This window comes from Ascaphus truei, chromosome 3 (assembly GCF_040206685.1).
Source record: "Ascaphus truei isolate aAscTru1 chromosome 3, aAscTru1.hap1, whole genome shotgun sequence".
NCBI lineage: Eukaryota > Metazoa > Chordata > Amphibia > Anura > Ascaphidae > Ascaphus > Ascaphus truei.
In genome coordinates, this window is record NC_134485.1 from 416,308,682 (window position 1) to 416,325,682 (window position 17,001).

The 17,001-nt window shown below is 43.0% G+C and overlaps 1 protein-coding gene across 3 annotated transcripts in view; it reads right to left on the minus strand.

Moving 5' to 3' along the window:
- GDPD5 (glycerophosphodiester phosphodiesterase domain containing 5) overlaps nucleotides 1–17,001 on the minus strand; it is a 362,801-nt gene that overhangs the window by 41,173 nt on the left and 304,627 nt on the right. For all 3 annotated transcript variants that reach the window (XR_012800052.1, XM_075592696.1, XM_075592695.1), the window contains exons 10-11: nucleotides 13,159–13,309; nucleotides 7,426–7,647 (exon numbers count right to left, since the gene is read on the minus strand). Coding sequence is in view for 2 of the 3 variants with exons in the window: in XM_075592696.1 (XP_075448811.1) it covers nucleotides 7,426–7,647; nucleotides 13,159–13,309 (373 nt within the window). In the remaining variant the exon portion in view is untranslated. The remainder of the gene's footprint in view (nucleotides 1–7,425; nucleotides 7,648–13,158; nucleotides 13,310–17,001) is intronic.

Genomic DNA, 17,001 nt, shown 5'->3' on the forward strand with positions numbered 1-17,001 from the left:
TGACCTCACACTCTCTCTCTCTCTCTGACCTCACACTCTCTCTCTCTGACCTCACACTCTCTCTCTCTCTCTGACCTCACACTCTCTCTCTCTCTCTCTGACCTCACACTCTCTCTCTCTCTCTGACCTCACACTCTCTCTCTCTCTGACCTCACACTCTCTCTGACCTCACATTCTCTCTGACCTCCCTCTCTCTCTCTCTGACCTCCCTCTCTCTCTCTCTGACCTCACTCTCTCTCTCTCTGACCTCACTCTCTCTCTCTCTGACCCTCACTCTCTCTCTCTCTGACCTCACTCTCTCTCTCTCTGACCTCACTCTCTCTCTCTCTGACCTCACTCTCTCTCTCTCTGACCTCACTCTCTCTCTCTCTCTCTGACCTCACTCTCTCTCTCTCTCTCTCTCTCTGACCTCTCTCTCTCTCTGACCACTCTCTCTCTCTCTGACCTCACTCTCTCTCTCTGACCTCACTCTCTCTCTCTCTGACCTCACTCTCTCTCTCTGACCTCACTCTCTCTCTCTCTCTCTCTCTCTCTGACCTCACTCTCTCTCTCTCTCTCTGACCTCACTCTCTCTCTCTCTCTCTCTGACCTCACTCTCTCTCTCTCTCTGACCTCACTCTCTCTCTCTCTCTGACCTCACTCTCTCTCTCTCTCTGACCTCACTCTCTCTCTCTCTCTGACCTCACTCTCTCTCTCTCTCTGACCTCACTCTCTCTCTCTCTTCTCTCTGACCTCACTCTCTCTCTCTCAGACACACACAAATAAATACACACATAAATACACACACACACACAAATACACACACACACAAATAAATACACACACACACAAATAAATACACACAGATACACACACACTGATGCAGATACACACACACACAAATAAATACACACAGATACGGGGGGGTGGTGGGGGAGGGTATGGCTGAACGGCCCGGTCCCTGCACGGGGGAGGTCAGTGGTGCGGGGGCCTGTGCCACGTGGGGGGAGGGCCGGTGTGTGCTGCGGGGAGGGAGGGGGGGGGGGGTGACGCTGCAGTGCTGCTGGGAGACATCTGTCTCCCGGTGCTGCTCCTCCAGCGTGAGCGCCGGGCCTCCCTCTCGCAGCGTAGGCAGCTCAGCGTCGCTGAGCCGGGCTGAACAGATGCACAAAGCCCCTATATCTGTAATCAACGCGGCTATAGTTCCTCCGGCCTGGGACATAGTAAGCGCTTAGGTGCTGCTGCTCGCTCTTGCTTGCTGCCGCTCGCTCTACCAGGAGCTTTTTGCTGTCCTGGCAGAGGAGACAGCAAGCGCGCTTGGGAGGCGGGTATCACTGTGTGTGTTTGTCACTTGGTAGCTGTGTGTGTGTGTGTGTATATTATATAATACTTTAAACTTTTAAAAAAAAAAGACATGTGAGAATAAATTATTAACATTGTGCAACTTTGATAAATATATTCACACACACACACACACATCACACATATATATATATATATATTGTGACATAGTCCAAAGATGTTAGGCAGCTTTCTGCCCCATTTTAGAGCAGAAAGTGCAGGAATAGCTAAAAATGATCCGTTCCACAGCTTCCCATTAACTCAGGCAGCTGGATGGAAAATCCAGACCACAGATTACAATGGCTCTAGTTCTCCCTCACCTGCTCTTCTAATCACATGCACAGGTATTTAGAGCAGAGAGGTTTTGCATTTGACTCTCTCTCCTTGGAGCCTGGAGGCTGGGGGTATCGCTGCTCCCCTGCATCCAGTATCGGGGTTGACGGCCCCTCCACGTATCACAGTACCAGAGGATTTGCCTGGACACGGGACCGAGTTCCCACCACGAACAGATAAGACCAAACAAATGTTTACTGCTGTTGCTAAAAGACTGTGCTGTATCTAAGTGACCCTAAATGAGAGAGCATTGTTTTAAGCTGGGGAACCAGGTTAGTTGGCCAGCAGCTGTTAGAGAGACTGATTCTATGTGTAGTTAGATCCCTGAAAGGGATAGGATTTTGTTTATATAATTTGGTTTCTTTTTACTTGAAATAACAGTGTGGGAAATATGGTAACACTGAAATATGTGAACTGCTGAATGAAAGTATCTGAGTACCTCTAACCTTCACATGTTAAAGCTGCAGTACCTTACTTGGATGAAAATAAAGCAGGCAGAAGCCTGAGTTAAGCAGCATAATACTTTGCATGATCCTGTTTGTTGTATAATTAACCCTAGAAGACTGTGTCGGGAAGAACCCAGACAGACGTCAGCACTACAAAAGAGGGGCGTTTGTCACATATGGTGGAGAATGCGGGCAGACACTAAAAAGTCTGTGGGTTTGCAAATAAATGCGGGGGGTTAAAATGGCCGCCCAGCTGAACTAAAGTACAGATGCTATGAGTGAAGTCTGTCCCGCTGTGTATATCAGTTGTGCTTCTAGCATACACAGAGAATGTGCGAAGTGTGGATGCAATAGCACCCTGAACCCAAACAGAAAACCAAAATGTTTTGCTGAAAAAAAAAAAAAAAATTTTGCATCTAGCAAGTGCTGTTTGTAAAACTTATGCCTTTTGCTGAAGTGAGTGAATTTGCAGCTAGCAAGTGCTGTATGTAAGCTGCTGAAGTAAGTGAAATTGCAGCTAGCAAATTGTCCCTGCCGGGTTTCTAAAATGGCCGACGTGAAATGTTTGTTGTGTAATGTATGTAACCATACAAAACAGTGTCCCTTCAGGCCATACTATGATCACGACCCTGGAGGAGAGCCGTACCCACAGATGAATTTAGTATGCTGGGCCTGTCGTGAAGTAGGTCACATGGAAGATGTGTGCCCCAAAATTTTCAAAGACAAACAGCTGCAAAAGCAAGCAACGCCCTGTGAGTGCAAGCAAGATGTGGAAGCTGATAACAGTGAGTGTGTGCCCAGGACCACTGATATCTCTGGAGCTAATAAAGCAGAAAGAAAGAAAACTGTTCCTCAAGTCACAGGGGAAGTGACCGAGCCACTTGAACCTGCACTGTCAGGACATGCGTCAGAAAGGCGCCGAGATGAGCAACAGCCCATAGGGCCTGGCGCAATCGTCCCAGGAATGACGACACGCCTAGAGATGACAAAGGCTACTGCTACCATCATAGGCAGAGAGCCAAGCGAATCAAAGAAAACAAGAACTGACTGGAAACTATGCTATGAGATGTCCCAGAAAGATGTGCAAAACTTCATCACAGAGTTGGGGGTTTCTCGGCAAGAGGCTAGCGCGCTTAAAGCAGAGCTGGAACTCTCACGCCATGAGGTCTACGCTCGCAGCACAGAGCTGTGTACATTGAAGAAAACCTATGAGAATACCCTGAGTAATTTAGAGACTGTAAAAAGAGAGAATGTAAGTCTGACACAGAAAAATTCAGACTTGACTGACCAGATCAGTGAAGGTGATGAGAAGCTTCACCAAGCAGAAAAAGTGGAGAAGCAATTGATCCAGGAAAAGTTAGAAATGCAGGAAGCACTGCAGAATACAGAATCAGCGGCGATCCAGGCGACACAAACTGCAGAGCTCCAAAAAATGGAGGCGCTGATGCAAACCCAGAGCAAGCACCAGAAAGAGGTGAAGACCCTGAGGGAGGTCTGGCACGATCAGGTTGAAGAGCTGCAGAAGCAGATGGCTGAGCGCGAGATACAGTGCGCCAAGAGAGAGGAGGTGTCCGTCCGTCAGGTGGTTTGCCTGACACTGCGCTATAAAAGCGAGATGGCCGATATCTACAAGCAGCTGGACCACACGGCAAATGAGGGGGCCGGCTGCAGCTGGAGCTGGACAAGACCCGGAAGGAGCACCTGCAGCTGCAGGTCAAGAATAGAGAAAATGAAACAGAGTTAAACCTCGCTCTGAAACAGATGACGGACATGGGAGAAGCGGCTAAAGTGGTTCAGTCGGGCTATCAATCCTACCTCCTAACCAAGCAAGCTGTACGTTCCTATACGTGTATCTTCAATGCTGTTGCAATATTACGATTTGCTATAAAGATGAAGTTGGAGAAAGAGATTCCAAGGCTAAAAGAGACACGGTCACAAAAGGAGACCAGGGAACGTAAACTCAATGCCCTCACTGATGACAAAGAGGAAGGAGAAAGAATTGACTTTGATTGTGCTGCTGTTATTCCAGAAACAGATAGGCACCCTCCTGAGAATATTCTCCCTGATCTGGGATTCAAAAATCCAGATCCTCAATTTCATTTACGTTGTCCAGAAGATTATCAAACTAGTGGACACACCCAGGACACCACAGAAGATGTTTTAGCCAAGTGGGTGGCAGTTCCTGAAAACACAAACTTGTTGACAGATCCTGATGACGTGGTTAATATGGACTACGTTTGTACAGAGGCAACTAGGTCTCCAAAACCCAAAGGCCTGGTAATGGCCACAAAAGGGAAATCAAAGATTGAAAAGAAAAAACAACGAAGGTTAACACGGCGCCTGAATAGTTCCATATCTCACCAATCTGGACCACACTGTGGAGCCAAGGAGAATCCGGTCCAAGGGTCTCATCAGAAGCTAAAGAAACAGTCCAGTCATTTGCAGGTTGCAGCGGACTATGAAATAAAGTCAAAGGATGCAATAGACTGGAAGTCAAAAAAAAAAAAAAAAAAAAAAAAAAAAAATGTTTGGGGGAACTGACCGATTTATTTTTTTTATTACACGTGTGGACTATGTCACGGACACTTAACTATGCAAATAAGCATTTTGTCAATATTACAATGTTATATTGGTTCTCTGTGTTGAAAATGTAGCTAAACTACAAATTAATATACAGGGTTGATGGCCCTTAAGATTACAAGGCTGTAGTATAAGGAAAAAAATATTGGTAGCTTACAATATGGGAAAAAAAAAATGCCCTTTTCGGTTGGTAAATTTATAATGAAGTTCATATTCGTGTCATGTAAATACTTAATGTTGTACTGAGCAGTTAGCTCAAGTATTTCAGGTAGGACGCTCACCCCAGTGAGGTCCATGGCCGCTCACCCCAGTAGGTGTGAGCTGGGGAGGGGGATATGTGACATAGTCCAAAGATGTTAGGCAGCTTTCTGCCCCATTTTAGAGCAGAAAGTGCAGGAATAGCTAAAAATGATCCGTTCCACAGCTTCCCATTAACTCAGGCAGCTGGATGGAAAATCCAGACCACAGATTACAATGGCTCTAGTTCTCCCTCACCTGCTCTTCTAATCACATGCACAGGTATTTAGAGCAGAGAGGTTTTGCATTTGACTCTCTCTCCTTGGAGCCTGGAGGCTGGGGGTATCGCTGCTTCCCTGCATCCAGTATCGGGGTTGACGGCCCCTCCACGTATCACAGTACCAGAGGATTTGCCTGGACACGGGACCGAGTTCCCACCACGAACAGATAAGACCAAACAAATGTTTACTGCTGTTGCTAAAAGACTGTGCTGTATCTAAGTGACCCTAAATGAGAGAGCATTGTTTTAAGCTGGGGAACCAGGTTAGTTGGCCAGCAGCTGTTAGAGAGACTGATTCTATGTGTAGTTAGATCCCTGAAAGGGATAGGATTTTGTTTATATAATTTGGTTTCTTTTTACTTGAAATAACAGTGTGGGAAATATGGTAACACTGAAATATGTGAACTGCTGAATGAAAGTATCTGAGTACCTCTAACCTTCACATGTTAAAGCTGCAGTACCTTACTTGGATGAAAATAAAGCAGGCAGAAGCCTGAGTTAAGCAGCATAATACTTTGCATGATCCTGTTTGTTGTATAATTAACCCTAGAAGACTGTGTCGGGAAGAACCCAGACAGACGTCAGCACTACAAAAGAGGGGCGTTTGTCACAATATACACACACACACACACACACCACACACACACATATATATATATATATATATATATATATATATATATATATATATATATATATACATACACCACACATACACCACACATACACACATACATACATATATATATATATATATATATACACCACACACACACACACACACACACACACACACACACACACCACACATATATATACATATATACACACACACACCACACATATATACATATATACACACACACACCCTGCAGCCCGTTTTTCACACACACACACACACACACACACACACACACACACACACACACACACACACACACACACACACACACTGCTGTCTGGTGGCTTTGTAGTTGCAATGCCGGGCACTGAAGTTGCAATGCCGGGCAGGCTGCAGTCCCATTGGATGGGAGCGGTCACGTGACCGCTCCTCTGCTTCCCCTCAGAGGTTTTTTTTAATTTTTTTTAAATGAGCTAGCAGCCCTTGTTTCCCGCTGCTGGCGGCCCTGATCGCGGCGCCCCTCTAGCCAAGCCGCGGCGCACCAGGGCGCCGCGGCGCACAGTTTGGGAAACACTGTATTAGGGCATTGGTGTTGGACGCAGGCCAATGAGAGGTGTGCGGGGGCGGGCATTGGACGCAGGCCAATGAGAGTCAGTGAGGGGTGGGACGCAGGCCAATGAGAGGTGTGCGGGGGCGGGCATTGGACGCAGGCCAATGAGAGTCAGTGAGGGGTGGGACGCAGGCCAATGAGAGGTGTGCGGGGGCGGGCATTGGACGCAGGCCAATGAGAGTCAGTGAGGGGTGGGACAGTGTGGCATTGGTGTTGGACGTAGGCCAATGAGAGGTGTGCGGGGGCGGGCATGGCCTGAGCCGGAGTGACAGGGCCAAGGTCCAATGCGATTGACCCTTGGGACGCAGACATACAGTGATTTCACAAATATATAGTAGATTGAGTTGTTAATTTGTTAAATTGACACTGCTCGTCCATTATATATTTTAATATTGCATGTCTCTGAAGAAGGAATTTGCAAGCGGTACTGTGCCTGCTCATTGTAGTTCCTCAATTTGAAAATACAGTCAAGCCTCCAGGTCCCCATCTTGTATAATATCTAATACCTAGTTAGGAAACCCCATACGTTGTATTAAGGACCCTGGTCAAAGGGAATAGCATCCCTGGGTGACTTCCCAGGGTATTACATAGTCCAAAACTGTGCTTTTCCAGTTAGGGAAGACCCAATAATGCATGTCAAGGGATCCGTTATATCCCCCAACCTTTTTAACCACATATGTTAGGGTAACCCTTCATAGTGCTTTATTAAGTCTCTCCGTTTAATACCATTGCACCCCCAGCGGTTGAATTAGGTAGTACAGTCTCCTTTCACAGAGTAGTTCAAAGGGAGCAGGGGTCGGGGCTATTTTAGAGTATTTGGATCAGAAGCCTTGGTAGCTGAATATATACTCCCGATAGCGCCCCAAGTTGTTTTCATCTTCAGAGGTGGCAAGCTATATATTGTTTAATATATGGCTGGCAGGCAGAGTCAACCTGTCCTCCTGTAAGTGGCGTTTCCGTCAGACTCGTACACAAGCATTCACAGACAAAAACTCACAAGGTGTTGTGATATTCCGGATGTTAGAATGTTATTCACTGTAATGTTGATGTAGCTTCTGTAGAGAGGATGATTAGGGGGCGGAGGATGGAGCTTCAAGAGCACTGTACAGTTGTTGTCTTTTGCCAGCTTCAGGAGATCAATCAGTTTACAAATGGACTGGTTTCCAGCCTTGGTAGAATCAGAAGTAGAAAGGGACCGAGCTGTCCAGAAGGGGTCAGTCTAGAGAAAACCAAACAAGAAAGGAGATTACTGAACATGGAATCCGATTTACAGGATCGCTTAAATTACCCAGAGACATAACAAATCTTTTAGGACCAGAAAACCAGCATAATGTACTGTACCCCCTCTAACTGTTTCACCTTGATACTTTATTTTCTTTAATCCATGATGCATTTTATTTGGCCACCATTAAAAATGCTGTTCTGCATTCCCCAGAATGTGGTCAGTGTGTACATATTACTGTCAAGAAGGTACATTGTTCAGTAAATGTTACTGTGCTGCAATGTACAGAACTGTATGGTAGGTTTCGCGAAATCTAACGTATCCTTATACACAAGGATTACAAGACCCAATTGTTTGATGCAGCTACAGCATTCCAATTGTGGTTATTCCTTGTACCATCGCAAACCAGTCACCAGGAAGGTAAAACCGGCTTCTTGGTCATCTGTCAGAGGACTAAAAGGGAGGAGATACCCAATTACTGATAAGCGACTTCTCTTTACACACTTGGACATCAGCAACTCTATAGCAACTATACCCCCTTATTCTGCATCACTAAAGAAAGCTGTTTGAGTGGGTGAAATCAAAGGGAGAAAATAAATGGATTATGTAATTGTTCGGTGCAAATGGGTTCATCATGGATCCAGGTATCCATATTTCTGCTTTGTTCTCACAGCACATTATATTTGCTTTTTCATGACATAATTATGGGATGGTGTTCGTAATGTAAATATGTATAGGCAACATAAAAACAACTGGACCATGAAAGAATAAACAAAGAAATTGGAGCTAAAGTGCTTTATACTATAGAAGGGTTGAACGTAAAACAAGGTCTCTGGATTTAGGCAACAGTTTGAGATATATCTCCACTTTACATGTTACTATAGTCCCAAATGAATGATATTAAGTAAAGTTGCTCTCCGACGGTCCGGTGCAGCTCTGGGGGGTGAGAAGACCACATTACACTAGTTTAGAACACGTGAAAAAAGAGCACAAACAAAACCTTTGTAGTGTAGCAACTTTCCAAAAGTTTTAATAGAATATAACAGGTGGTGCCAATCTATTCACAGGCACTGATAAGGTAAGAGCCTGTAGTACTGTAGCAACAAGGAAAAGTCTCCTTGTGCCGTCATCCTCCCTCTATAGCTCTGCCCTTTCTGGCAAGCATCTGTGATGTCACGGCTACAGGGTGCGCTGGTCTGCGACAGCAGTGGGCTTCCCACCACTTGCTCGCTCCCAATGTGTTTCAAGAAGCAAGGTTAATATAGAACTGGTATAGGAGCTTTAGGTGCTTGGTACAGTAAAATAACAAGGACCAACAAGAGAGTTCTTCATGTAGAGTTCTTTGTGGCTATAATGTGTACGAAGTTTTTAAGCCCCCCCCCCACCCCCCTTTCTCTTCGTCATGTGGCCATATCTTCAAGAGATTTGTGCAGTTTCAAAAGCTTTGTATAGCTCTTGGCCATATTTACGAAGTTGTGTTATGCCATAAGACTCAAGTGAATGGGCTGGATGGAGTATTATGGCATAGCACCACAAAATAAATATGGCCATTATGTTCTGTCATACAGTATGTGCCATGTTGGCATTTAGAACTTACCTTTTGTCTTACAAGAAAAGCTGTAAAAAAACATTTCAATTTATCAAACAGCATAGGGACATGTTGCATGCATGAAACCTTTCGGTGACTTCCTATAAACCTTTTTAAATGGAACAGAGGTGAAACCCACTGAATTACACTATAGGCTCAAATATCCACATATAATTATAAATAAAACCCCTTAAACTAGGTATAGTAGAGTACTCCATCAATCCAGAACACTGCTATAACGTTGTGTTCTTCATCTACATTTTCTTTGGACATTTTCAGGAGACTGCACATAATATTTTATTGCTTCAAATATCCTTTTGTGTGTATGATTTTGATATTCCCTGGGTAATACACAGTATGATCTATTAGTTCACCTGTACCTCGGGTGCAAGCAGGATGATTGATGCGCATGTTTTGTTGACCTAATACATGCACGTCTAAACTAAATTAATACAAACAGCGCACGCAGCCCCGGCAAGCTCAGAACCCAAACCCAGCACACTATACTGTATATATTTGTGTCAAAAAGGAGTGCCACTGGGATTGTGACCTCATGTCTATAAACAGCCTCAGTGCTACCTCCAATATGACAAATTATACAGTTAAATACTTATCTGTCATCTTCTCATACGTAGGGGCCATTTAGTTAAATTCTTTGGCCAAAGTATTTTAAGGTCCTAACACTACCTGCAAATGCTCTTGTTACCTCTTTGATGGAGGAAGAAATGTCTCAATAGACATGGTCAGTGGTCATTCACAGAGGCATAATAAGACTGCTATTTAAGAGGGGGATGAGGGAGCTTAAAACCAGGGATGACAGGTCACCAACCTCCAAACAATTATTTACCAATTGAAATTTACAAACACGCAGAAACCCTGCAAGCTCGGAACCCAAACCCACCACACCATATATATGTGGTACTGTACATTGTACCTTACATCCGTTTCTTACCACTCATTTAGATTACATATTCATGGGCATGTACGTTTATCTGAGCATCAATTGTATTGTATGTGTTACACCAAGAGATAACAATCCAGATCATTAATATCTACACAGAGATCAGATGGAATGAAGCAGCAGAAATGGTTGAATGTATTCTCCACTGTACATTCATTAAATCTACTGGGGGAAAAAAAAAGTTTGTTTCTTAGCAACTGAAAGGATTGGTGTCTTCCCAAACTAACTAAGGTTTCGTCAGGACATATACACGCACCTCGTTATTTTAAGCTTGGAATTATCAGAAACATTAGTATTGCATTTACAAAACATTAATCCAATTTAGTGAAAGCAATATCTTTCATTAATGTACTGAATTTCTATTAGAGGCTCATTTCATATCAGTTTAAGAGAATAGTGGTACATCAACAACAAGTGATATCTAAACCATATTTGTTAATGTCTTTGTTGAATTACAAAGGTTTAAAATGTACACATACTGTACGGTAGTTAACTCTCCTCAAGAAAAACTTTTAGTCATGATACCTCCAAGTATTTTACTCTCCTGATACTTCAAGGATGGGAATCCATGGCGAGCGATTATTCTCTGCACGTTATTGAACTTCTACACAAGAATGACTACAGTACCTTTCCTTCTTGTAATCTCCTTGCTCCCAGAGGGGCCCAGCAATACACTGCTAAGGAATGGACTAAAAATCAGTGTCAAGACTATGGACCATATTTACGAAACGGTCAATCCCAGAAGACTCAGTCCGGTGCCAGGTGACACCATATAGCCCACTCAAGTGAATGTGTTGCAAGGTGTCTTTTGGTGCCAGAAGATGTCTCACGTCATAGCACCACTTAGTAGATATGGCACATTATTCAGGGAGAAGGCGTGGCTCAGTTAGTCAAGACACTGACTGGCACTGAGTTTGGAGCAGGGGAAGCTGGTTCAATTCCCGGTGTTGGCCCCTTGTGACCTTGGGCAAGTCACTTTATCTCCCTGTGCCTCAGGCACCAAAAACATAGAGAAGCTCCACAGGGCAGGGACCTGTGCCTGCAAAATGTCTCTGTAAAGCGCTACGTACAACTAGAAGCGCTATACAAGAACATGCTATTATTATTATTATGGGCCTAAACTAACTAATTAAGGTAAATGCTGTGAGATGTTAAATGCTCTAGCAGGATCACTGACAGCTTGTAACAGGGCCCAGGACAATGTTGACCTGGGCCCCAGGGTAGTTGAGTGGGCAGGGAGATGGGGTGTGCAAGGTTGTTAGGAGGGGTGGGTTTGGAAGGAGAGCAGGCCCTCATTGCCTAGAGTGGGGCCCGGCCCAGCGGCAGAGGGAGGCCAAGCTGGACGACACTGGAAGTTGTGTTCCTACTGCTGATATTGGACAGCGCCAATGTCCCTATTCGCCCTCCCTCATTTGGCTGCCCAGTGCCCTACTGAGGTGCAATAATCTACATTATTTTCTTAGACAGAACAGCACACACAAGTTAAACAAAGTATATGCAAAACTATGCAGTAATAAGAAATTCAGAGCAATATGCTGAGCGTGGGCTACTTGTGTTGACGAGCACGAAAAGTGAACATACAGTTCTGTGAACAGATTGAAAAGCAGAATTTAAAGTCCCAGTCCCAAAATATGCTGCAATGTTAATGCAGTGAAAGAAAGTGCACAAAAAAACAGTTCAACTGCAATTTTTAACTCTCGCTTTAGAATATCAATATTCAATATTTAGGCCCATATTAAACACGCTCTGAACTGGAAAATATTTTGAACTGGAAAATATTTTGATCCCATTCTTTTGAATGAAGCAGAGCTCTGCTTCAGCACGGAAAGGCATCTTCGCTGCATATGAATTGGGGTCTTAAAGAAGGTCATTTATTTAAGTCAGCCAAATGCAAATGGAATCACAATGGTGCAAAAATAAATATTTAAGTGCAGGCCCCAGCGCTGGATTTCTGGATACTATTGCACCGGTGCTATGTCGGGAGCAGACCTTTGCACCTGTGATTCATGAAATAACTGCAAACGAGTGCTAGTTCAAAAACCTCTTTTGCAAAAATAAATAAAACCACCCCCCGATTTAGCAAAGGAAAACATCTCAATGGAAAGAAATGGGATTGCCGTCTTAAATCGTAACAAACTATTTTTGCTTCAGCACTATAGCATAGATCTGGAGTGGCCAACCCCAGTCCTCAAGGGCCACTAACAGGTCAGGTTTTAAGGATATTCCTGCTTCAGAACAGGTGGCTCAATCAGTGACTCCGTCACTATGAACTGCACACACATGATAAATATTTACCAAACTCAATCCACTCCCATCAACATCACCTGTGCTGAAGCAGGGATATCCTTAAAACCTGACCTTTTGGTTTCCCTTGAGGACTGGTGTTGGCGACCCCTGGCATAGATCATTGGTGCTCAAACAAGTCCAGAAGGGCTACCAACACGCCAGGCTTTAAGGACATCCCTGCTTCAGCACAGGTGGCTCAATCAAAATGACAGCCTCTGACGGAGCCACCTGTGCTGAAGAATGAATATCATTAAAAACCTGTCCTGTTGGTGGCCCTTCACGACTGAGTTTGAGCACCACTGGCACAGAGTATACAACAACCAAAAATGTAACAAAGAAAAATAATCCCACCTAAAATAATTTCATTTATATTTTCTACATCTAGTGCCTCCTTTGCACCAGTTATGACGCAGGGAGACTAAAACTTATGACTAATACTTACAGTAACCTTTGTGGTATCCTCAGTTAATACCATTAAGTGAATCTGGAGCCAAGATTGCAAACTCACCAAGTCTTTATAAATGTTTGAATTTACACATTTCTTGCAACCTTTAACCTTTCAACCTTGCAACCTTTCATTGCCAAAAAGGTCAGTGACCGGAAAGGGCTTAAATGGATTTTGATAGACAACTACCAACATGTCGGAGAAAGATGCAAGTAAATTAAAAAGTACCTTTAAAAACCACTCCCCAGCATTCAGCCTTTCCAGCTCTGTCCAGTTGATCATGGAAGGATGTTCATAGGATAGCTCTGGATACACATCTTCAACATTCGTTGTCCGCCTTAGTGTACTATCGTGCATCAAGAACGGAACCCCATCAAAGCTGAAAATGCACACACAGATGAAAAATATTTACCAAACTCAATGCACTCCCAGCAAAGTCAATGCATTTACACGTCTACATTATGTAGGTCTTTTGTTGGTCCCTCACACTTCCTACGCTTTAAACTGTTTGGGGAAGAGATTGCTTCCCCCCTCCTCCCCCCCAATGTTTATTCAACGTGTTGATGTCCCATCCAGCAAAGAAGGGTTGAAGGGCTTCATGTTGCTAAGAAATCTTATCCTTGCCTTGCTTAAAGCTGCAGTTCAGTCAATATCCTGCATGTGTGTTTTTTTTAATAAATCAGTTCTGTAGTAAGAAAAAATACTTTTAGCATTTTCTGTTTTTAAAAAAACAACTTTGAAAGACCAATTTTCTTGTATTCTATTTTAACAGCCAGTTGCTAAGGCACTGCCCCTTCATGTCCTGTCACAAGCCCTGGCACACCCCTTTGTCAGCACTGCCCTCCCTCTAGCACTTGTCAGTGCAGGAATGCTCATGAATATTCATGAGCTTCCACTGCCAGTCAAGCAGATTATAAACAAATCCCAGCTTTTAATATATCACCAAATTTCGACCTATCAGTACATGGAAAACGAATTGACCTGCAGCTTTACAGTTCTTTAGCTAATTAGAGATTGCCCACATAAAACTATTGAAGTAAAAAAATAAATGTAAAAAAAATAAATAAATAAATGTAAAAAAAAAAAAAAAAAAATGTAAAAAAAAAAAAAAAAAGACTGAACTGCAGCTTTAATGAGATGGTATACCACATACAGATGTAGCATGCTTCCTTGTTCCCCCAGAAAACACCTCATATGAAAACGGTGATCTTCTGCGTTCACAGGATAAGATTTAATGGTGGTGCTAGTGCAGAATATCCCAATATAACATCATATCTCACCAAAAGGGAATAATGATATCTGCTGCATCTGTAAGCTCTGCAAATTCTAGCTTGCCTATTGTCCTAGGAGTGTTATCGACAGGCTCATTTAAAAACGGTGTCAAACATCAATGTATTCTCCGGTGCCTTACACGAACTTTCTTATTAAACTAGGAATTTGTTACAGGTATATCAGTGACCATGAACCTCAAAGGTTTTCCTTTCTTCTATTTCCTCTGTACTGTTTAGAGAGACTTTCAACCAGAATTTCTCTTTTGACAAAATCCTGTCTACAGCCTCAGCATGAAACGCTTTCTAAAAAGTTAGGTTTTATTAATCCTTATGATGCCAAAAGGGTCCACAATCTTTAAGAGTTGGACAGTTGTGAACGAGATCTCCCCCAGAAACTAGCAAAAAAAAGTTATCACGCCCATTGGATGTTTTAAACTAAGACACACTGAAGGATAATTAAGCTCTGCATAAAGGTCAACTCTTCATCAGATAAGTGTTTCCATATTCTTCAAATAGCCCAACTGCTCTCCATCTTAATTCTCACCAGCAGACGGACTACCAGGGAATGGAAACTCAATGAACGTCATCACATTATTATAATGATATAACAGAACTAGTGGTAACCTGGAATGCACAATACGGAAAAGCTGTTTTACGTTATGGTGGGTGACACACACACACACACACACACACACACACACACACACACACGTTTTTTGCATCAAATTCTATATACTCCAAAATTGTCAGTTTTGGGGGATTTTACCACCCAAAATATTTTGTAGAGCCATTCCTTGTACTTTTTAAAATGTGACATTCATTTTATTCCTATGATGTTGCAATCCAGAGATCAGCCACCACAATTATAGACTTTCAGCTGAAATTACAGCAAGATGGCAGCGATTTTCCCCATTGAAGGCAAATGGGATGAAGCTTGAGTGATATATTCTAATTTTAGCATTTCTAATGACGACAGAATGTTATATATTTTTTAAGAGTACTTCAATTTTATGTGTTTTTTTTTTTATACAGCACCTGCTACACAGGACCTGCTATTTTAAGGGATTTACAAGAAACCCCATGTGGTGGTTCTGAAATCATCGGTAATAAAAATATTAACTGGGAGTGGATGAATGCTTTTTCCATAACATTTATATGAAGTTGATTTATTGTAGTACAGCTAGATTCCTTTTTGTATTTGCTTAGGGTGTTGGGCAACATTTTCTTTACAAACCCTCCAAACTGCACCTATCTTAGCAGTTATAGTACCTGTTTTCTCAGGCCTATTACCTACAGTATTAAAGACGAAATGTGTCAAATGTTCCACATTTCTGCCATGGCAAGAAAGCAGGGGGTAGCGTCTCTGTCTCCCGTACCCCCTGTTTAATGCTTAGAACCATCAGCTCATTGAAGCAGCAGAGAACCGATGACTTGCACGTTACATGAAAAGTAGATCTGATAAACAGGCCTTTAAAAGTGTGTCCTGAGCGTCATTTGTCACTTCCCTTTAATTATTAGACAGTATTATGACGTGAGGTCTGGGAGAGTATAATGAAGGAGTATAAAATACTCAATAAGTCTCTCCCACTAGGTAACAGATTCATGGCACCAGCAGACTCACGAGAACCTCCCACTCGTCCACATGTACAATGTAAGAAGCTTCTGTAAAACCTTGAAGGGTGAAACAAATTAGCAGCTACTTGTCATGGTGGGGTTCGAAGAATTTCAACACTATGGCGTCCAATTATATTCACAGTTCCGTATAGATGATAATAAAGAAAATATGGGAATGACGCACTCAGATTGAAAATAATTAGTATTTATTTGATTGGCTGTAAACCAGCAATTTTTGAAAGACCCATTTATGGGAGGTGGGTTGGGAATGATGTAGCGCCACTTTTTAATCTATAAGAAAGGTTGATTTTAAGCCGAGTGCTGATCCTCGGGTATAAAGTATACATGGTACCATTAAAAGTTGTACAGAACAAAAGTTACTTTTAATTCCTGTTGGTCTGTAATGACAGCAATAGGATTGTCCTCCTGGTAACCTCCCACAGTTTGACCCCAAATAAGCTTTACAACTGCCTTTGAAATTTGATAGTAGCACCCACAATAACACATTCAGGTCAGGGGCCTGGATCAACTCACCCCACCCCTACCGTCATTTAAAGTATACACAGTGAGGTAAAGTTAGTTCCTGAGAAAATAAACGTATTCCATAATGCAGGGGTTCTCAACTCCAGTCCTCAAGAACCCCCCAACAGGTCAGGTTTTCAATTTATACCTGCTTCAGCACAGGTGGCTCAGTCTTTGACCTGACCTGACCTGATGGGGGATCTTGAGGACTGGCGTTGAAAACCCCTGCATTAATGTGTTTATTACCCCGGCCTGCAAATTAAGCCATGCAACCTTTGCCACAGAGATCTCCACTGCTAGAGCCAGGACACTTCGCACAAACATTAAGCCCGTGGTTGCCACGCTGCACCTAAAATGTAACCTTCTCACTGCCATATTGTGACCACCGGTATTTAACTTCTTCAAATCAAAATAATATTTAAAAAAAATATATATATATTTTTTTTTGCAATGTTTTAGGTTCATCTTTCAGATGCTGTTTGCTACTAAATACTACATTGTAATTTGCCCAAACCTGATGATTTTCACAGTCCTTCATGAGATTGGGTTTCCTCTGCAAGGGACCACAAGGAAGAAAAATGCCAGGGGCCGACGTTTCACTTTTGGACCACTACGTTTTTCTTTCTAAATTGTATTTTGTTGGGGGTTTTTTTGCCACGGCTAT